Genomic DNA, 22,316 nt, shown 5'->3' on the forward strand with positions numbered 1-22,316 from the left:
AACATTGATGTTCATCAACATTTAACATTGTCACCTTATCGATGGGAAAATTCATTTTTAGACAATATGATTTGCCTGAGCGGCTAGGAGACACCGAGAGTAACAAGCGGTATAAAATGGATTAGAAAGGAAAGATACATTTTTTTTTAAATAAATACATTAAAACGCTTTTTTTTTTTTTTACTTGGGACTTCCCGTGGGCCGGATTTTGGATGCTGGGGGGCCGGATCCGGCCCGCGGGCGGTAGTTTGGGGACCCCTGCTCTAACCACTAGGCCACTGAGTAGGTAGGTATTAAACAAGACAAGAAGCAAATAATTAAACAGAGACAGAATTCAATTTGGCTCAATATTGAGGAGAGTCGCCTGGACACTGTACCCTTGTACAGTGTTTCTCAGCACGCTCTGCCAAAAGATTGCACGCCGCCTCCTTTATTTGGACCTCCTCTGACCACATGACAACAGCTGCTTCTAAGGGACGAGGTCGTAAACAGCCATCGCCTTTGATTACAACAGTTCAAAAGAAAAGGTCGGAAACAGTTCATAGAAAAGGTCATGAAAGAGTTCAAAAGGAGGTTCGTAAAACAGTTCAAAAAGAGGTCGCCTGGAGGGGAGTCTGGTCCTGCTTCCTCTTCACTTTTGTAGTTCTTGGGTCAGACAATATCTTTCTGTTGATTACTATACATGAAAGGAACAGAACACCTTCATTTTGCTTCCCCCCCTACACAGTGGAGTTTTACGAGCCTTCTTCTTGGTAGGTTTCAAAGACAGCTTTTGCTTCTCACCGGGCACTCGATGTAACACAAAGTTTTTGATAATTTTACAACCAATTATTCTAACAGATGGCAGTCACACATAAGAGATACGTGTCGACTGCAATATGATGTGCTATATGTTGAAAATATAGAACATTACCCACGGCGCTCAAAAATGTATGTTTTAGTAGGACTTTGGTAAGCTATGAAGCCACACCGCTTGATGGATTGTACTGTGCTTCAACATAGGAGTATTATTATGGTGTGTGTATAAGGTAAGACATATTATCTGGCGTTATGTTTCGCAATATTATGCAAAAGCAACTTTTCTTACCTTCTGTTACCTGCTGATCTGTATTTGGGATCTGCATAAATCCTGAAAATGTGCACACGTCCGCCTGTATAGTCTGTGACGACACCGTAGTCTATAAGTAATACTAATTCTGGTTTTGCTTACCGACCTCAAAGCTATTTTATTTGGTACATGGTGTAAAAAGCACTTTCCATTGAGTAAACAACCTCAAAGTGCTACAGTGTATTAAAAAAAATAAAGATAAAAAGATAATAAAAATAAATAAAAATGGTGTAATGATAAGTGTGACTAGTAGATGGTAGTCAAACATAAGAGATATGTGTAGACTGCAATATAATGGCAGTCACACACAAGAGATACGTGTCGACTGCAATATGAGTCAAGTAAACAACACCAAAATGTTATATGTTCCATTGAAAATATAGAACATATACACACGGTGCTCAAAAATCTATCATAATGTTTTAGTAGGACTTTGGTAAGCTATGAAGCCACACCGCTTGATGGATTGTACTGTGCTTCAACATAAGAGTATTATTATGGTGTGTGTATAAGGTAAGACATTATCTGCCGTTTTGTTTCACAATATTATGCAAAAGCAACTTTTCTTACCTTCTGGTACCTGCTGATCTGTATTTGGGATCTGCATAAATCCTGAAAATGTGCGCACGTCCGCCTTTGACGACGCCGTAGTTGATAAGCTTCTTCTTGTTCTCTATCTTCTTGTTATGTGACATTCATCCTCCGCTGTTGCCATTTCTAATATAAAGTAGTGTAAAGTTCTTACTTATATCTGTCAGTAAACTCGCCATGAAAGCGCTAAAACATACCGGTGTAGTGAGTTTACATTATTCACCCAAGGAACTTTAGTTATTAGAGTTCCGGTCGGCCGGCGTTGTTGCTGCACTAGTGAGCCACGGATGAGGAGATGCTGCTCCGTTATTGATTGAAGTAAAGTCTGAATGTCATTAAAACAGTTAGCGCCATCTTTTGACACTTCTTCCACTCCCGTCCTTGCACGCTACACCGCTACAACAAAGATGACGGGGTGGAAGACGCCGTCGAAGGTGAGCCACGTAAATAAGACCCGCCCACAAAACGGCGCATCCTGAAGCGACTGTCAGAAAGCGACTTGAAGATGATCTGTAAAACATCATCTATGCAACATTTTGACCAAAGAACCAGCATTACATGTTATGTAGACCACAAGGAAGTCTTTTACATTTAGAAAAAAAAAAAAATATGACTCCTTTAATGCGCCCTATAATCCGGTGCGCCTTTTATATGAAAAAAGATAAAAAATAGACCAGTCATCGGCGGTGCGCCCTATGGTCCGGAAAATACAGTACTTGGAATATGTGTAATATTGCATTATTAGGTGGCCTTCATTGAAATAACTACCGTATTTTTCGGACTATAAGTCAGTTTTTTTCATAGGTGCGACTTATACTCAGGAGCGACTTGTCTGAAATTATTAACATATTACCATAAAATATCAAATAATATTATTTAGCTCATTCACGTAAGAGACTAGACGTATAAGATTTCATGGGATTTAGCGATTAGGAGTGACAGATTGTTTGGTAAACGTATAGCATGTTCTATATGTTATAGTTCAGGGGTTACCAACGCGGTGCCCGCGGGCACCAGGTAGCCCGTAAGGACCAGATGAGTAGCCCACTGGCCTGTTCTAAAAATAGCTCAAATAGCAGCACTTACCAGTGAGCTGCCTCTATTTTTTAAATTGTATTTATTTACTAGCAAGCTGGTCTCGCTTTGCCCAACATTTTTAATTCTAAGAGAGACAAAACTCAAATAGAATTTGAAAATCCAAGAAAATATTTAAAGACTTGGTCTTCACTTGTTTAAATAAATTCATTCATTTTTTTACTTTCCTTCTTATAACTTTCAGAAAGACAATTTTAGAGAAAAAATACAACCTTAAAAAGGATTTTAGGATTTTTAAACACATTTACCTTTTAAATTCCTTCCTCTTCTTTCCTGACAATTTAAATCAATGTTCAAGTAAATTTATTTTTTTTATTGTAAAGAATAATAAATACATTTTAATTTGATTCTTCATTTTAGCTTCTGTTTTTTCGACGAAGAATAGTTGTGAAATATTTCTTCAAACTTATTATGATTAAAATTAAAAAATATTATTCTGGCAAATCTACAAAATCCGTAGAATCAAATTTAAATCTTATTCAAAGTCTTTTGAATTTAAAAAAAAAAAAAATTTCTGGAAAATCTAGAAGAAATAATGATTTGTCTTTGTTAGAAATATAGCTTGGTCCAATTTGTTATATATTCTAACAAAGTGTAGATTGGATTTTAACCTATTTAAAACATGTCATCAAAATTCTAAAATTAATCTTAATCAGGAAAAATGACTAATGATGTTCCATAAATTATTTTTTTAATTTTTTCAAAAAGATTCGAATTAGCTAGTTTTTCTCTTCTTTTTTTCGGTTGAATTTTGAATTTTAAAGAGTCGAAATTGAAGATAAACTATGTTTCAAAATTTAATTGTCATTTTTTTCGTGTTTTCTCCTCTTTTAAACCGTTCAATTAAGTGTAAATATCATTAATTATTAATAATAACATAGAGTTAAAGGTCAATTGAGCAAATTGGCTATTTCTGGCAATTTATTGAAGTGTGTATCAAACTGGTAGCCCTTCGCATTAATCACTACCCAAGAAGTAGCTCTTGGTTTCAAAAAGGTTGGTGACCCCTGTTAGTTATTTGAATGACTCTTACCATAATATGTTACGTTAACATACCAGGCACGTTCTCAGTTGGTTATTTATGCCTCATATAACATACACTTATTCAGCCTGTTGTTCACTATTCTTTATTTATTTCAAATTGCCTTTCAAATGTCTATTCTTGGTGTTGGCTTTTATCAAATAAATTTCCCCAAAAAATGCGACTTATACTCCAGTGCGACTTATATATGTTTTTTTCCTTCTTTATTATGCATTTTCGGCCGGTGCGACTTATACTCCGGAGCGACTTATACTCCGAAAAATATGGTACTTAAGCCTCAGTATAGTCTTAAGAGTGTTAATTAAGTAACGAGTCCCACTCTGCTTTGTCCTTCTATTTACAGCAAGAAAATGCCATTCAGACCATGGAGTTGCGTAACTACTTCTCATTGTTCTGCCTCCACCAAGAAACACAGCTCATCTTCACCTACCTGCCAATCACCTCCCACATCCTGGGAGCTTTTGTAAACTCCCAGGTGCAAGGACACCGAGAGGTTAGATTCATTTCTGTCTATAATATTTCCCACTTCTACTGTTGGGCCTGTCATGGTGTGCGCCATGATCGCGGTTCAGTACATACCTTGGTTTTAAAAGGGGCACTTTTTGGGGGTAATTTTGCTTATCGTTCACAATCATTAAGACAAGACGATGGATGGATTAAAAAAAAAAAAAAGAATTTTAAATATTAAATAAATTCGATCAAAAGTCTGCTTACAAAGGAGCCTATGGGAGCCGTTCAATTGTGCCTATGGAGCCCCTAAAAAACATCCAAACACCTCCATTAGGGTTTTATATTCAGTACATGATGTAAGTATACACTACCGTTCAAAAGTTTGGGGTCACCCAAACAATTTTGTGGAATAGCCTTCATTTCTAAGAACAAGAATAGACTGTCGAGTTTCAGATGAAAGTTCTCTTTTTCTGGCCATTTTGAGCATTTAATTGACCCCACAAATGTGATGCTCCAGAAACTCAATCTGCTCAAAGGAAGGTCCGTTTTGTAGCTTCTGTAGTAACGAGCTAAACTGTTTTCAGATGTGTGAACATGATTGCACAAGGGTTTTCTAATCATCAATTAGCCTTCTGAGCCAATGAGCAAACACATTGTACCATTAGAACACTGGAGTGATAGTTGCTGGAAATGGGCCTCTATACACCCATGTAGATATTGCACCAAAAACCAACCATTTGCAGCTAGAATAGTCATTTACCACATTAGCAATGTATAGAGTGTATTTCTTTAAAGTTAAGACTAGCAGCTAGAATAGTAATTTACCACATTAGCAGTGTATAGAGTGTATTTCTTTAAAGTTAAGACTAGTTTAAAGTTATCTTCATTGAAAAGTACAGTGCTTTTCCTTCAAAAATAAGGACATTTTAATGTGACCCCAAACTTTTGAACAGTAGTGTATATGTAATGTAGTAACGGACATTCAAAAAAGAAGTCAACAAAGACTGTCAGCCATCCGAAAACTCAAAGGACTATACGTTGCACCTCATCTCCTGTTATTACTTTACCAAAGCATTGTTCAACCCATCCTTATGTACTGTTTCCACATGTTTTTTCACCATGCTTTCTGTAACCAACCGGACCAAACTCACACGCATTACAAACATAGCAGCTAAAATCATCGGCCTACCCACACCCAACATTTCAGATCTAAACCACAGGTCCATCACTCGACTGGCAAACACAATAGTCCAGGATATCACTCACCCACTACACCAATACATAATCCCACTACCATCAGGGCGCAGGTACAGAACCATCAAATTCCGGAGGGCCCGCCTCAGGAAAAGCCTGATCCCTGCAGCTATAGCCGCCCTTAACCTGTCTGTCAAGCCTACAAACGTGTTGGTCATGTATGATGTCTTTTTGTTATTTTTGTTTTGTGATGTGTAATGTCTATCGTTTAAATGTAAGGCAGTGAAAATGAATTTCCCCAACGGGGACCAATAAAACTAAATCTAAAAATCTAAATCTAACAGGCACATTTATAATAACATTTAATATTTACGTATTTTGCTCATTTTAGGCATACAATTTTTATAATAATAATTTTAAAAAACGCATCACGTTTGCTTTTTTTCTTCATCATCACTGATTATGACTTAGTGCAGACTTTATGAGAGCCAACAAACATTATAAAACATGACTTACTTTACAAGGTCTGCTGTAGGGCTGGTCGATATGGCCTTTTTTTTAAAATATCTTGATATTTTTAGGCCATGTCACGATACACGATATATATCTGGAAATTTTGCCTTAGCCTTGTATGAACACTTGATGCATATAACCACAGCAGTATGATGATTTTATGTGTCTACATTAAAACATTCTTCTTCATACTGCATTAATATATGCTACTTTTGAACTTTCATGCAGAGAGGGAAATCACAACTAAAAGTGTATTTATTAAACAGTTATTAATCAGTGGCACAAACATTCATGTCATTTCCAAAACAGAAAGTGCAAGATTGTCAGAGACATTTTTAAACAAGCTATGAGTGCGCTTTTGTGCATGATGTCACTAAGATGACATATCAAAACAACACTAAATTAAAGTGCACTTTTTGTACAGAACGCCACTACAATAGTTTGAAACAAATAAAGTGCACTTTTGTGCATGATGTCACACAAGATATTTCAATAAGTGTCAAATAAAAATGAGCTGCATAATAGGAAATCAAATAGTGTATGTCCTTCACTATGTGGTAGGTTCCTGCGGATGTTATCTCCTTCTGTTGTGGACTATTTTTTTCATACGGTGTTGATGTGGAAATGGTTGCCTCGGCATTTTGATGGTGTGGCACCAAACGGAGATGTTGACATGCGGAGTAAGCACTCTTCATTCTCTAGCGGGTGACTTTTCAAATGATGCTACACATTAGCAGTAATGCTACTTTTTGTAGCAACGCTTTTGCTCCACACTTCACAAATTACAGTTGTCTGTTCGACATCTTCCCGCTTGAAGCCAAACCACCGCCAGAAAATAGACCCCCTGCTGTTTTTCTTGGGAATTAATTCTTCCTTCATTTGTAACCAGATTCGCACCTTCTTTCTCTCGTATTACCACTCGCACCGCAGCTAACTTTACCCATGCTGCTACCTCTCTGCTCGGCGAGGGCGTATACGTATGTGACGTATGTAAGAAGGTGCGCTTGTTTAAGTCTCTGAGAAGGAGAGACTAGAAAGAGTGAGAAGAGCCTGCAGCTAAAAGCAACTGCGTGAGAACGTATACTCCAATATCACGATATAGTCATTTTCTATATCGCACAGAGACAAACCCGCGATGTATCGAGTATATTCGATATATCGCCCAGCCCTAGTCTGCTGTCATTAGGATGCTGACCGCTGGGATATTCATATATTCCCATTTAGATGAAGGGGGGCGGGGGGAACAAGCTCTTTTCGTGTCGTTCTCGGTTCCAGGTCTAAATGGCTGTCAAAGTGTCCCAACTTGTCAAATTATATTCTCAGCCATCTACTTTTCAGGTGAGGCATGGTTTATGATCTACAATAAATTTACAGGGAGCAGGGAAGCGAGGAAACAGCAGACCACTCGATGATGTAAACATAGGCGCACACAGAAATGATCACAGCGCCGCTATAAATAATTTGTCTGCGTTAGCGCTTATTATAATAATATCACTAATACCTGGTAAATATTCAAGTCACAAAATACAAATCAAGTATCGTTGGTGCTTTTTGAATGATTATTTGTCTGATTTTATGGACGGAATAACAGCTCCAATTGGCTCCGCTGTAAATGGACTTTTATTTCATATTTAGAATTCATAAAAAAAATTAAAAAATCCATCCGTCGTCTCGTCTTTCAAAATGATTGTGAACGATGGGCGAAATTCCAAAAAAAGTGCAGTTTACCTTGAAGGGGAAAAAAAGCAATGCACAAAACTGCTTAGTTCTTTGTGTGATGATGTAATCGTCAAATTTCCATAATTGCCCATAATTGCCCATGACACAAAAAGGGAGTCAGAAAACATGAAAAGCAAAAAAATGTTTAGGTATGGTTTTTTGGGGTTTTTTTTTTGTCATAAAAAAATACAATCACGTGTGCTTACGGACTGTATCCCTGCAGACTGTATTGATATATATTGATATATAATGTAGGAACCAGAAATATTAATAACAGAAAGATTGTTGTTTTAATTTTTTTTAAAAACAAAACTTTTTTTTTCTTTTTCTTAATTTCTTGTGCGGACCGGTACCGGGCCGCGGCCCAGTGGTTGGGGACCACTGCTCTAAAGGCTTAGTGGCCACTGCTCTAAAGGCTTAGTGGCCACATGCGTGGACAGCACCTTTTATTTCCAAATTTGTGTAGACTACTGAACTGGGGTCTTATGGCCGCTTATGTGGACACGTATACTGCCATCTGGTGGTGTCAGAAGAGTATAACAAACAATGGAATTTGGAAGAAAAAAAAGTGTAAAAATAAGAACTAGCATGTCACTAAACAGGCAGCACGGTAGAAGAGGGGTTAGTGCATCTGCTTCACAATACGAAGGTCCTGAGTAGTCGTGAGTTCAATCCCGGCCTCGGGATCTTTCTGTGTGGAGTTTGCATGTTCTCCCCGTGACTGCGTGGGTTCCCTCCGGGTACTCCGGCTTCCTCCCACCTCCAAAGACATGCACCTGGGGATAGGTTGATTGGCAACACTAAATTGGCCCTAGTGTGTGAATGTGAGTGTGAATGTTGTCTGTCTATCTGTGTTGGCCCTGCGATGAGGTGGCGACTTGTCCAGGGTGTACCCCGCCTTCCGCCCGATTGTAGCTGAGATAGGCTCCAGCGCCCCCCGCGACCCCGAAGGGAATAAGCGGTAGAAAATGGATGGATGGATGGATGTCACTAAACATGAAGTACACATTTGTGTACTTATGGACTAAGTACATCATATCAAAGTTTGATTCTTAGTTTTGATTCTAATTAGGGTCCAATAAGCCCAAATAGCAAAGAGAAATTTAAAAAAAAGCATGTAAACAAACAGCTTGGGCCTTAAGAGGTTAGCATTCGGCCCAGGCCTAATGTTTAGAACTACAAATTTACCAACTACAATTTTGTAGTTTTGTTTTCTCAGATGTCACATACAGAACTAAGTCGTCTGTGAGTGTATTTAGATTGGGGAGAGGCTCACAGCAGCTCATAGAGAAGAGCGAAACGTGCTTTCATGTCAGTATCCAAAAGACTATTCTCTAGATTTCACGGCAAAAACTGAAATCTAAGATGAAATATCTCAAATAAGGTTGATATTTGCTTATTTTCTGTCTGTCTTAAATGATCTCCGTAAGATATTACAACTTGTTGCTGAGATTTGATGACCTATATTGAGTAAAACATGCTTGAAACTAGAATATCAACTGTTGCAAAGCTGTGTCATCAACACTCACAAGTATAAAACTACTTTTTTTAAAGTAATAATTTCTTATTTCAAGCATGAAAAAAAAAATCATGATTTTGACACAATTGGGTCTCATAATTAAAACAGATGACAGCCAAATGGACTTTGATGTTTTATTTTCAATGAAACAATAGAAAATACGTACTCCATAGTAGTATAATTCATGCACATTCAGATAAATTCTTCCAAATACAATTTAAAAAATGTTGGCTGGGGGCCAGGCTGTATATATGCGCACTAATTGACTGAAAGAGCACGCACTTGGCGCGATGATGTCATGTTGTCGATGGAAAAATGCATTTTTAGACCATATGATTTGCCTGAGCGGCTAGGAGACCCCGAGAGTAACAAGCGCTTGCCTTGTTGCCTTTCCATTAAGAACAATACATTAGTTTTTAGTATAAGTTTGCTGGTTTCAAGAAATGTAATGCCGAGCGCATATCATTATGTCAAGATAATGGCACTAGCATTTACTTCATTTAAGAACATTTTTCAACATATTGCGCAAAAAGGTCTCTTATTTTTTACCAAGAAAGTGCACTTGTTATTAGTGAGAATTTACTTATTTTGAGGTATTTTTGGGTTACCTGAGGTTAGCTAATTTTACTTGTTTTGGAAAGTCTTGACAAGCCAAATTTTCTTGTCCTATTGGCAGATAATTTTGCTTAGTTTAAATAAAATACCCCTCATTTTTTTCTTGTTTTTGAACACTGACTTTTTGCAGTGTTGTTCTTTGTCTTTTTTTTTGTAAAGATGAAGTGGGCATTATTTGTTCCAGAGTAAGTTCATTAAAACAATTTCTTCCAGATGGGCGAAGTATGGAACGAACTCCAGCCAAAGCTGGGCTGTCTCTTCGGTGAACACAACGGATTGAAACGGGCCCTCTGATGAAGCAGCTGTGCATGAGGGGCTGCTTCATGAAGATCACAAACTGGAAAAAGAGAAACCTTCACGCAAGTGCCTTTTGCTACCAATTCAGTGTTTGGTCTTATCACATTTTTGGCTATAAAATCAACTTTAACTGGCAACCAAGAGGGAAATTAGCCAAGCTGTATTTCTATTTTTTACAAGGGACCAATTTAGCGCAGTCAAAATGTAAGCTTTTCCTTTATGTACATAAGTTATTGTGTAAGACGTGGGAAACAATCTAACGCAGTAGGACAAAGTATTTCACTTTATTAGGAATGTTGTTTATGATCACTCCACAAGGTTTTGAGTTTGGAAAGATTTTTTTTTTATACAGATTATACCCATTTTTTTTATGGAAGTGCCTCATATTTGCATGTACTGTTTCTTTGCATCATCTCAGCCTGCTGTGCTTATACTGTTTTGATTTTGAATGACTCCCAGGTTTGTTTCATAAGCTAAATTCCAGGTGCCTGGTCTCAAACTTGCACAATAGGGTTACGGAATGAACGGCACTGCCGCCATCGCACTTCACGCTCTATGTCTCTGTATGTGCAATAGGATGTATGAAGCCCATAAAACACTATTGTTCTTTATTTTGAAAAACAAACCTTATAGAGAAGATAAAGGAACACTTGGTCACAATTGCACAGCTTCTGTCCTACAATGATCGACTTGTCTATTTGATATTTTGCTGAATAATAAATGCACTAAGGTAAAAATGCCTGCTCTTTTTGTGTGAATACCCACTTTTCCGCATGTTAGTGTTTGCTTGGTACGTAAAAGCTGAATTATGGCTGGATTTGACCTCAAACAAGGATTTTGTGTTTTCCATTTTTAAACTAAATGGCATCCGGGAGAGATTACAGAATGCCATTCTACGTTACTCACAGCCACAAGGGGGATGTTACCTCTGGATTGGCAACCATTGATCAACAGCGGACTCAATTCTTAATCATAACTGGGGCCGTACTTATCAAGCTTCTTAGAGTGCCATTTTACACTTAAGTCCTGAGAATTTGCGAAATTTAGTCCTACTCTCAAACTTAAGAATAAAAGCTTTTTATCAACGTTCTTAAGTCTAAGAATGACTCCTACTCTCCACGATATTTAAGAGACCTTCAGAGGTGTCTTAAGTGGTTAGGAGTTGCCAGCAGGGGATGGCACTGAGGCGAGAGAGACGTGCGCGAACGTTCAGGGAACGGAACAATGTTTTGTTTTTTTTGATGACGAGCAGCTGATCAAACGGTATCGTTTAGACAGAGCGGATATTATTTTTGTCACAGATTTAATACTTTTCGATTCCTTGTTGATTTCTGCATGTGTCTGCAGTGGGCTAGTATATATAGAGCCACCCACACCAGTTTCAAATTAGTTGCCTATTTAATGAATTGGAAAGGAAATGTTATGACAGTAGCGTATGTGTGTGGCCGTGAGGTGAGTGACGTCAGTGAGTGTGTGGGCGATAGAAGAGAGGGAGCGGTAGCGTGAGTGCCGGCGGGGACTAGTTTGTTTTGTATTATTTTGTAGTTTATTGTCAAAATATACACTCCCATTGTCCACTCAAATATTTCCAAGATATTTCTTTATTCTTAGACAACGGATTCCCTTCCGTGATTGGTCATTTCTATGGACACAGAAATGACGTCACCTAAAATTCCGTTTACGGCACATAGTAATGTCGTAATTCAGCTCTGAGTGTGACACTTAAGATTCAGTCCTACACTTCGCTGAAAGTGTGAGTAAGACGCTTGATAACTAACTTTTAAGTGCAGCTTTCAGCGAATAATTTATTTACTCTTAAGTCAACTCTTAGCAGACTTCTTAGGAGTAATTCTAAGAAGCTTTATAAGTACGGCCCCTGATATCTACCGTATTTTCCGTACTATAAGTCGCAGTTTTTTTCATAGTTTGGCCGGGGGTGCGACTTATACTCAGGAGCGCCTTATGTGTGAAATTATTAACACATTAGCGTAAAATATCAAATAATATTATTTACCTCATTCACGTAAGAGACTAGACGTATAAGATTTCATGGGATTTAGCGATTAGGAGTGACAGATTGTTTGGTAAACGTATAGCATGTTCTATATGTTATAGTTATTTGAATGACTCTTACCATAATATGTTACGTTAACATACCAGGCACGTTCTCAGTTGGTTATTTATGCCTCATATAACGTACACTTATTCAGCCTGTTGTTCACTATTCTTTATTTATTTTAAATTGCCTTTCAAATGTCTATTCTTGGTGTTGGCTTTTATCACATAAATTTCCCCTAAAAATGCGACTTATACTCCAGTGCGACTTATATGTTTTTTTCCTTCTTTATTATGCATTTTCGGCCGGTGCGACTTATACTCCGGAGTGTCTTATACTCCGAAAAATATGGTATGTCTAAAACTGATTGGTGAGTTAAGTTCTGATGCAATGCAGGACCTCCAGGATTTCGCGATTATGTGCAGCCTTGAAAGTTTTTCCAAAGCCCACAACTTCCCCGCACATTTTGGCAAATCAGCGTCATTTTCGCTAATTGAACGGTGCTCAAACAGGCATGACAACTGTCTAATCAAAACGTATGTTTGTTTCTTGTGTGGACGAAACAGGACGGCAACGTGTAAAAACAGATAAACGTGGAGAATATCTGCAACTTGTGGACAGCTGACAATATGGAGGCTTTTAGTCGTGTTTCGCTCTGTAATTATAATTGTTTTATTTAAACTAAAGATGTCCGATAATGGGTTTTTTGCCGATATTGTCCAACTCTTAATTACCGATTCCAATATCAACCGATACCGATATATACAGTCGTGGAATTAACACATTATTATGCCTAATTTTGTTGTGATGCCCGGCTGGATGCATTAAACAATATAACAAGGTTTTCCAAAATAAATCAACTCAAGTTACGGAAAAAAATGCCAACATGGCACTGCCATATTTATTATTGAAGTCACAAAGTGCATTATTTTTTTTAACATGCCTCAAAACAGCAGCTTGGAATTTGGGACATGCTCTCCCTGAGAGAGCATGAGGAGATTCGGGTAGGGGGTAGCGGGGAGTGTATATTGTAGCATACCGGAAGAGTTAGTGCTGCAAGGGGTTCTGGGTATTTGTTCTGTTGTGTTACGGTGCGGATGTTCTCCCGAAATGTGTTTGTCATTCTTGTTTGGTGTGGGTTCACAGTGTGGTGCATATTTGTAACAGTGTTAAAGTTGTTTATGCGGTCACCCTCAGTGTGACCTGTATGGCTGTTGACCAAGTATGATTTGCATTCACTTGTGTGTGAGTGAAAAGCCGTAGATATTATGTGATTGGACCGGCACGCAAAGGCAGTGCCTTTATGGTTTATTGGCGCTCTGTACTTCTCCCTACGTCCGTGTACCACTACGTACAGCGACGTTTTAAAAAGTCATACATTTCACTTTTTGAAACCGATACCGATAATTTCCGATATCACATTTTAAAGCATTTATCGGCCGATAATATCGGCAGCCCGATACTATCGGACATCTCTAATCCAAACCATACAGTAATGTGACAATGAGCTCTGAGTGTGTGCTTTTACTGCCATATAGTGTCTATTTTTTAAAGTCTGTACAGTATATAAAGAGTAAAACATCAATATAGTGTTACTTTTCCAAGTTTTGTTGAAATCCTGTGCTTTTTGAGGTTAAAAGTTACACGAAACACTTAAAACTTGAATAAATAAAAATATCTACAATTTGATTCAACGCTGTTGAAAAAAATACGCCTCAAAACTAGGGATGTCCGATGATATCGGACTGCCAATATTATCGGTCGATAAACGCTTTAAAATGTAATATTGGAAATTATCGGTATCTGTTTAAAAATGATCCGTATCTGTTTCAAAAAGTAAAATGTAAGACTTTTTAAAACGCCGCTGTGTACACGGACGTAGGGAGAAGTACAGAGCGCCTATAAACCTTAAAGGCACTGCCTTTGCGTGCCGGCCCAGTCACATAATATCTACGGCTTTTCACACACACAAGTGAATGCAAAGCATACTTGGTCAACAGCCATACAGGTCACACTGAGGTGACCGTATAAACAACTTTAACACTGTTACAAATATGCGCCACACTGTGGACCCACACCAAACAAGAATGACAAGCACATTTCGGGAGAACATCTGCACCGTAACACAACATAAACACAACAGAACAAATACCCAGAACCCCTTGCAGCACTAACTCTTCCGGGACGCTACAATATACATCCCCCGCTACCCCCTACCTCAACCCCACCCACCTCAACCTCCTCATGCTCTCTCAGGGAGAGCATGTCCCAAATTCCAAGCTGCTGTTTTGAGGCATGTGAAAAAAAATAATGCACTTTGTGACTTCAATAATAATTAAAGCTGCAAGCAGCGATGGACGGGACTGACTTTGAGGGCTCATAAAATCCAAACTGGAGCAGTAATTAAAACTTTCATCAACTTTTATCAGAAGGGTTCAATCTCTCTCCTGTGCTAATTTGAAGCCGACACGACAAACGCGTTCAGAGGAGATAATGTTTGAAAAAAGGTGACTGTTTTTACACAACTTTTGTTTTGAAGGGGGAATTTTAAACTTCCTGTTGATTTTTGCTGGGGGTTGTCAGTGTATGAAATCTAGGTCTAAGTGAGACCTACATAGAGGTTTTTGTTTCATGTCTCTACGACATTCCTACTGGGAGTTACAGGCAGTTTTGTCTGTGTTTTCTTCTTAGGGGGCGCTAGAGCGCAATTTTGAGTTTTGGGGTTTGGTTTTTTTGATTAGATCGCAATTTTCGCCCGTCTTGATGTGTGTGTCCAATTTGGTGAGTTTTGAAGCATGTTAAGGGGGTCAAATTACAGCTCAAAGAGGCGGCGGTATAATAATAAAACGCTAGAAATACAATAGGGTCCTCTGTCCCAAAGGTCCCTAAATATGGCAGTGCCATGTTGGCATTTTTTTCCATAACTTGAGTTTATTTATTTTGGGAAAACCTTGTTACATTGTTTAATGCATCCAGCGGGGCATCACAACAAAGTTAGGCATAATAATGTGTTCATTCCACGACTGTATATATCGGTAGATATCGGAATCAGTAATTAAGACTTGGACAATATCGGGATATTACGGACAATATCGGGATATTACGGTGCACTGAGATTTATCACCAACTGCGCTCCCCTTACTCACCATTGCGTATTATACTCAATGGTTAACTGGACATCTTTAAGTGCTCGACGCCTCAATCATTGGTATGTTTTCATCTACAAAACCATTCTGGGTATCACTCCATCTTATCTGTCTTGTCTTTTAACAAAGAAACAAGGAAGTCACAATCTTCGTTCAATGACTGTTCTGCAATTTGTCGTCCCCAAAGTAAGAACTGAACTGGGCAAGAAAGCATTTAGGTTTTCAGCAGCGAAGGCTTGGAAAAACCTACAATCGAATATTAAACTTCAAACCCTTGTTACGTTGAATGAGTTTAAAGCTTCTGTAAAAGGACTGCAGTCTACCTTGTCTGTATGCACATGTGTTATGTGAGCAAGTTTTAATGTCGTAAATGTGATGTTTTATGTGTTTGTTTACTGTTTTTAATGTAACCTTGCTGCTGCCCTCTTGGCCAGGTCTCCCTTGGAAAAGAGATCTTTGATCTCAATGGGATTTTACCTGGTTAAATAAAGGCTAATAAATAAATAAATAAACAAAAATATCGGCAAAAAAGGCATTATCGGACATCTCTAAGTAAAACATCAATATAGTATTAGTTTTCCAAGTTTTGTTGAAATCCTGTGCTTTTTTAGGTTAAAAGTTGCACGAAACACTTAAAACTTACACAAATCTACAATTTGATTCAATGCTGTTGAAAAAAATACGCCTCAAAACCTTGCAACCTTTTGCTGCTACTTTCTGAAAAAGCTGCCAGAAGTTCAGGCATTTTAACCGGAAACAATAACAAAAAAAAAAAAGCCTGCAAAATCCCGGAGAGACTGATAGTAGCCTTTTTTACTTTCAGTGCTGTAGTCGTGGTGTTTTAGCTCAATGACTATCTCTCAGCATTGTAAATGTAAAAAGTAAATAAACTATTCAGTTAGCTAGTTTTACAATCCAGTATAAATATTTGCATCAGCTCACCGGCTCCTCCCCCTCACAGCTCGTCCACCTCCTCCAGCTTGTGGCTGAGGATCACGTCATGGCCCTGGAAGAGCATGTAGCCAGAAAACTTCTTCTTCTGCAGCAGCATGGGGTACCACATGAGGTCGTCGGGCCACATTTGGCTGTAGGGGATTTTGTCCCAGTCGAACCACTGGGGTCTCATTTCTATAGCACAAAAAAAATAAAAATTATAACATGTTGATTTTCCCGGAGTATAAATGATTTAGAACTGTGTGGTGATTTGGAAAAAGTACCTTCGGTTTCAATTGGTTCTCCGTTGTACGAGTCGGCTCTAAAAATATGAACGTCCAGCAGCTGCGTCTCCCCGACAAATTCAAACTTTATATTTCCCACCTTTTCGAGAGCATCCACTGTGAGGCCACTTTCTTCAAGGAGTTCTCTGAAAAAAGGCGCAAGTAATATAAAGTTATGTTTTAGCATTTTAATTTGTCTTACGATTCAACTTTATTCACACTCAAATGGTTTATGAATAAAGCAATACAACATCTGACATAGAAGGCACAATATTGTTTCTTTCAATGTACTTACTAATATACAGTATCAGGGTGTCCAAAGCCATTTGCAGCCCGCAGTGCATTCTATAAATACTAGAGATGTCCGATAATGGCTTTTTTGCCGATATCCGATATTCCGATATTGTCCAACTCTTATTTACCGATTCCGATATCAACCGATATCGATATATACAGTCATGGAATTAACACAATAGTGTTTCCCACACATTCATTTATTTGTGGCGGCCCGCCACGAAAGAATTACGTCCGCCACAAATAAAAAAAAATATTTTTTGTCCTTTCCAGCTTCTCAGGCAAATCATATAGTTGATGTAGATGCCCATATAGGCTGTTCAGATTTACTTTACAAAAGAGAAGTGTAGGATACTTCTCTTGTTGCCTTATTTGTATTTGACCACTACTGTTTTCTGTTTATTTGTTACTGACTGTGGCAGGACACCTCTGCCTCTGTTTCACTTTATGTTGCTGGTAAATAATATGGTTGTAGTAGTAGGCTAAAGTTAAATTATTTAGTATGCACTAATTAAAGGGGCAGAGCTTTAAGAGACATTTTAGCTTTTACATTTTATAAGATATATTTTTTGTAATAACCACAATTAATAAATATATTTCAGTGAATAACTTATTGTTCAAATCTGTATATAAATATGTACATAAAGTGTTGTAATTATATTGTAAAATGGATGGATGGATGGACGTTTAAAACAAAACTGTTATTAATTAGTAAGTATACATTTTTTGAGCCTTTTTAGAGAAAATCATATTGTAGTAAATTATGCAAATTACTCGATGATGTCATGTAACCACGCCCATAGCCACGCCCCCACCGCCACAGGTATCTTGGCAGTTTATGGGAAACACTGCATTATTATGCCTAATTTTTTTGTGATGCCCCGCTGGATGCATTAAACAATGTAACAAGGTTTTCCAAAATAAATCAACTCAAGTTATGGAAAAAAATGCCAACATGGCACTGCCATATTTTTCTTTTTGAAGTCACAAAGTGCATTATTTTTTTTAACATGCCTCAAAACAGCAGCTTGGAATTTGGGACATGCTAGCATGAGGAGGTTGAGGTGGGAGGGGGTGTACGGGGTAGAGGGGGGTGTATATTGTAGCGTCCCTGAAGAGTTAGTGCTGTAAGGGGTTCTGGGTATTTGTTATGTTGTGTTACGGTGCGGATGTTCCCCCGAAATGTGTTTGTCATTCTTGTTTGGTGTGGGTTCACAGTGTGGCGCATATTTGTAACTGTGATGCGGTCGGCGGCTTGCGTCGGATAGCGCGTCTGCTATCCAAGTCAAAGTCCTCCTGGTTGTGTTGCTGTAGTCCGCCGCTAATACACCGATCCCACCTACAACTTTCTTCTTTGCAGTCTTCATTGTTCATTAAACAAATTGCAAAAGATTCACCAACACAGATGTCCAGAATACTGTGGAATTTTGAGATGAAAACAGAGCTTTTTGTATCGGATTCAATGGTGTACCAATACTTCCGGTTCAACGATTGACGTCACGCGCATACGTCATCATACATAGACGTTTTCAACCGGAAGTTTAGCGGGAAATTTAAAATTGCACTTTATAAGTTAACCCGGCCGTATTGGCATGTGTTGCAATGTTAAGATTTCATCATTGATATATAAACTATCAGACTGCGTGGTCGGTAGTAGTGGCTTTCAGTAGGCCTTTAACCCTGTGCAGAAATGGACATTTTTGCATTGTATTATACATCAGGAAGTGTTGTGTAAGACAGTGTTAAAAATAAAACCATCAAAAGCAATCTGCTTTTGTATAAAGTTAAGTTAGGTTAAATGAAGTTATTATTATTATTATTTATCTTACGGTATATCAAAAATAATATTGAGCAAAATGTAATTGAAATATTGTCGGTGTGGCCCTCCAGCAGTGCTCGGGTTGCTTATGCGGCCCCCGGTAAAAATGAATTCCCCACCCCTGATATAAAACCTTGATGGATTAATTGATTGGAACTTTTATTAGTAGATTGCACAGTACAGTACATATTCCGTACAATTGACCACTAAATGGTAACACCCCAATAAGTTTGTCAACTTGTTTAAGTCGGGCTCCACGTTAATCAATTCATGGAAGTTGGTTACATAGTTTTGTAACCCAAAATTAGGCTGACCATACGTCCTCTTTTCCCCGGACATGTCCTCTTTTGCGGGGGTGTCCGGGCGGGGTTTCTTAAATGCCTCAAATGTCCGGCATTTTGAATTAGGGTTGCGTGTATTTTCAATGTACGTCCAGGGTTAAGTTAAGAAGGGGTTAAAAAAAACAAAACCTTAAGGTGCGCGCACGTAGCAGCATTCGTGAGGGAGGGGCAGAGACACAGAGTGAGAGAGCTAGTGAGTGGAGACACTGGAGAGAGACATGAGAACAAGAAATGCCGAAACGTAAATGCAACTTCACGGATGATTTGCGGGAAAAGTATTCGTGTTTTCGTCCTGGCCGTGACACATGGGAAGCAGAATGCACTGTGTGCAAAGCAGGAACGTGTATATCTGTGGCAAATAAAGGGGCCAACGATCTACAAGCCCATATCGACACTACAAAGCACAAAACAGCTGTGCAGGGCGAGAGCTCGTCTGCTGTTTTTTGTTTAAATTTAATTAACTTCTTTTGAGGCATTATTTATGTTTACATTATATACAAGAGGTTATTTTGAATATTTCTACCTCTGCACTTTTTTTTTCCAAAACTGTGAATGTTACAGAATATAAGTGTGACTTATTTTGTTATACTGTCAAGCAGTGTTGGCGTTAACACACTTTTTGTGTCTTTTTAACGCATTGAAATCAGAAAGGACGCAGATTATTATTATTATTATTTTTTACCATTTGTGGCCCACAGCTAATGTTTTAAAGGCCCACGGCACATTCTAAAAATACTATTAAAATGAACAAAAACATAACAAAAGTGAAATAAAAAAGCTTAAAGGTGAAATGTAATTTAGAAAAAGTTGCAATGTTGACTAATAAAACAAAGCTGTTTTTTTTTCTTTCAAACGGTCATTGTTATGTTATTATGAATTATTGACCTATCAAAGGTTCCGATTACTTCACATCAAATATTCCACTTTAAAAAATATTTTTGGTGGAAGATTTTGCATATTTTGTGTGTTTGCCATAAAAAACATAGTTTTGTTTGACAAAAAAGGGCGGAAAACAAACAAACAGAAAAAACAACATAAAAAAAAAATTAAACATTTTGAAATGAGGGATAGATCCGAAGTTGATGTAGACTCCAGGGGCCGTACTTATCAAGCTTCTTAGAATTACTCCTAAGAAGTCTGCTAAGAGTTGACTTAAGAGTAAATAAATTCTTCGCTGAAAGCTGCACTTAAAAGTTAGTTATCAAGCGTCTTACTCACACTTTCAGCGAAGTGTAGGACTGAATCTTAAGTGTCACACTCAGAGCTGAATTACGACATTACTATGTGCCCTAAACGCAATTTTAGGTGACGTCATTTCTGTGTCCATAGAAATGACCAATCACGGAAGGGAATCCGTTGTCTAAGAATAAAGAAATATCTTGGAAATATTTAAGTGGACAATGGGAGTGTATATTTTGACAATAAACTACAAAATAATACAAAACAAACTAGTCCCCGCCGGCACTCACGCTACCGCTCCCTCTCTTCTATCGCCCACACACTCACTGACGTCACTCACCTCACGGCCACACACATACGCTACTGTCATAACATTTTCTTTCCAATTCATTAATTAGGCAACTAATTTGAAACTGGTGTGGGTGGCTCTATATATACTAGCCCACTGCAGACACATGCAGAAATCAACAAGGAATCGAAAAGTATTAAATCTGTGACAAAAATAATATCCGCACTGTCTAAACGATACCGTTTGATCAGCTGATCGTCATCAAAAAAAAAAAAACATTGTTCCGTTCCCTGAACGTTCGCGCACGTCTCTCTCGCCTCAGTGCCATCCCCTGCTGGCAACTCCTAACCACTTAAGACACCTCTGAAGGTCTCTTAAATATCGTGGAGAGTAGGAGTGATTCTTAGACTTAAGAACGTTGATAAATAGCTTTTATTCTTAAGTTTGAGAGTAGGACTAAATTTCGCAAATTCTCAGGACTTAAGTGTAAAATGGCACTCTAAGAAGCTTGATAAGTACGGCCCCAGAGATTTAAGCGTTAAATAAAAAATGTATGTAAGCCCTGGCACACCATTATCATCATTTCATGACCAAAGCAAAACACTTTTTACACTTTTATACTGAAATAAATACACCTACAACTTATTAAATAAAAACATAGAAAAAACTAGCAGCTGTGGTAAAGTTTAGATCCATGAAGGAAAGAAGAAAGTGAATGAATGTTTATAACTGAATACATTTACATATGTATACACATTTGTTTTCTTTCTTTTTTTAATGAATGAAGTAACGTTTATGACAACCTTTTTCCAAAACACAATATAGAATGTGAGATACAACAGGATAATGCATACATTTGTCATTTGTTTTCAAAACGCTTACAAAAAAGTGGGACCCAAAAAATGTACTGTGGGACCCCATTTTTATGACTTAATGGGGTCCCTGGGACCCTATTTTGAAACTTCCTAGCGCCAACACTGCTGTCAACAGAGGAGAAAAAATGCTTTATTTAAATAAATATATTATTTATAAAGCAAGTTCGAGTATGTTGGCAAATGTTCACCTAGTCCCGGCCTTGGCACGCATATATGTGTCCTCTTTTTGGGATTTCAGAATATGGTCAGCCTACCAAAATACAATAATGTCCTCACCCTACCAAAATACAATAATGTCCTCACCCTATTCAAATAAACGTACCTCCTTGCTCCTTCCTCAATAGTTTCTCCATCTTCAACCTTGCCTCCAAAACCGTTCCACCTCCCAGCGGCGAATCCTCGCTTCTTCATGCCCAGCAGGACCCTGCCAGGCTGGACCACCATCACCAGGGTCAACACCTTGGAACTCTGCATCCTATCTGTCTCAGGAAAAATGGAAATTACATTGGAACGACAATAAGAAATATTTTTTTTAGTCAACTGTAGAATCATTACCTGTTGTGTTAATATCCGTCGAAGTCATAAAAAGTAATATTTTAGTAAATTCATATGAGGAAATAACGTTAGTCAGTCAAAAACCACGTGTTTCCGCATTCTGGTTTGTGACGTGCCACTCTGAAATATGACCCACTAGAAACAACGGTTTAAAACATTTTTACTATCCTTGCACAGATTCAGAACGGAACACCTGAGATGAACATGGACTCGTGCAATATATTGATACTATTTTTATGTGAACATAAAAACGCATGGAATAAACAAATATGATTGTGGTGTTAAGAAAATGAATACTAAAGATCACGTGAGAAACATACATGCGTAGGTGTGTTGTGGTGGGAGGAATACAAGTGACGCACGGACCGCCTTATTTTTTATTTTAAATGTTTTATTTTTTTT

General features: G+C 38.0%; 2 protein-coding genes across 5 annotated transcripts in view; one reads left to right on the forward strand and one right to left on the reverse strand.

The window, feature by feature from the left end:
- The window catches only part of LOC133651808 (sorting nexin-8-like), a 30,418-nt gene extending 19,545 nt beyond the window's left edge, over positions 1–10,873 (forward strand). For both annotated transcript variants that reach the window (XM_062049950.1, XM_062049951.1), the window contains 2 exons: positions 4,180–4,329; positions 10,060–10,873. In XM_062049950.1, the coding sequence (XP_061905934.1) occupies positions 4,180–4,329; positions 10,060–10,140 (231 nt within the window). In that variant the 3' untranslated portion in view covers positions 10,141–10,873. The remainder of the gene's footprint in view (positions 1–4,179; positions 4,330–10,059) is intronic.
- On the reverse strand, positions 390–22,028 carry LOC133651809 (oxidized purine nucleoside triphosphate hydrolase-like). Of its 3 annotated transcripts, none has more exons than XM_062049953.1 (5): positions 21,915–22,028; positions 21,682–21,838; positions 16,563–16,708; positions 16,288–16,473; positions 390–666 (listed from the first exon to the last, which is right to left on the reverse strand). In XM_062049953.1, exons 1-4 carry the CDS (start codon positions 21,940–21,942, stop codon positions 16,301–16,303), a joined length of 504 nt encoding a protein of 167 aa, XP_061905937.1. In that variant the 5' UTR covers positions 21,943–22,028; the 3' UTR covers positions 390–666; positions 16,288–16,300. The 3 variants fall into 3 exon arrangements, with proteins under 3 accessions (XP_061905937.1, XP_061905938.1, XP_061905936.1); XM_062049954.1 differs by lacking the exon at positions 390–666 and adding an exon at positions 7,683–7,721; XM_062049952.1 differs by lacking the exon at positions 390–666 and adding an exon at positions 9,405–10,183.
- Between the last annotated feature and the right edge of the window lie 288 nt (positions 22,029–22,316).

Source organism: Entelurus aequoreus, linkage group LG06 (genome assembly GCF_033978785.1).
Source record: "Entelurus aequoreus isolate RoL-2023_Sb linkage group LG06, RoL_Eaeq_v1.1, whole genome shotgun sequence".
Lineage (NCBI taxonomy): Eukaryota > Metazoa > Chordata > Actinopteri > Syngnathiformes > Syngnathidae > Entelurus > Entelurus aequoreus.

Bases quoted from the DNA above. Each gene is read 5' to 3' on its own strand.
- LOC133651809 (XM_062049953.1), bottom strand. From the start codon at position 21,942: ATGACTTCGACGGATATTAACACAACAG. The intron at 21,839-21,914 runs GTAATGATTCTA...TTCCTGAGACAG, and splicing joins GACGGATATTAACACAACAG to ATAGGATGCAGAGTTCCAAG. The intron at 16,709-21,681 runs GTACGTTTATTT...GCCTTTTTTCAG, and splicing joins ATTGAGGAAGGAGCAAGGAG to AGAACTCCTTGAAGAAAGTG.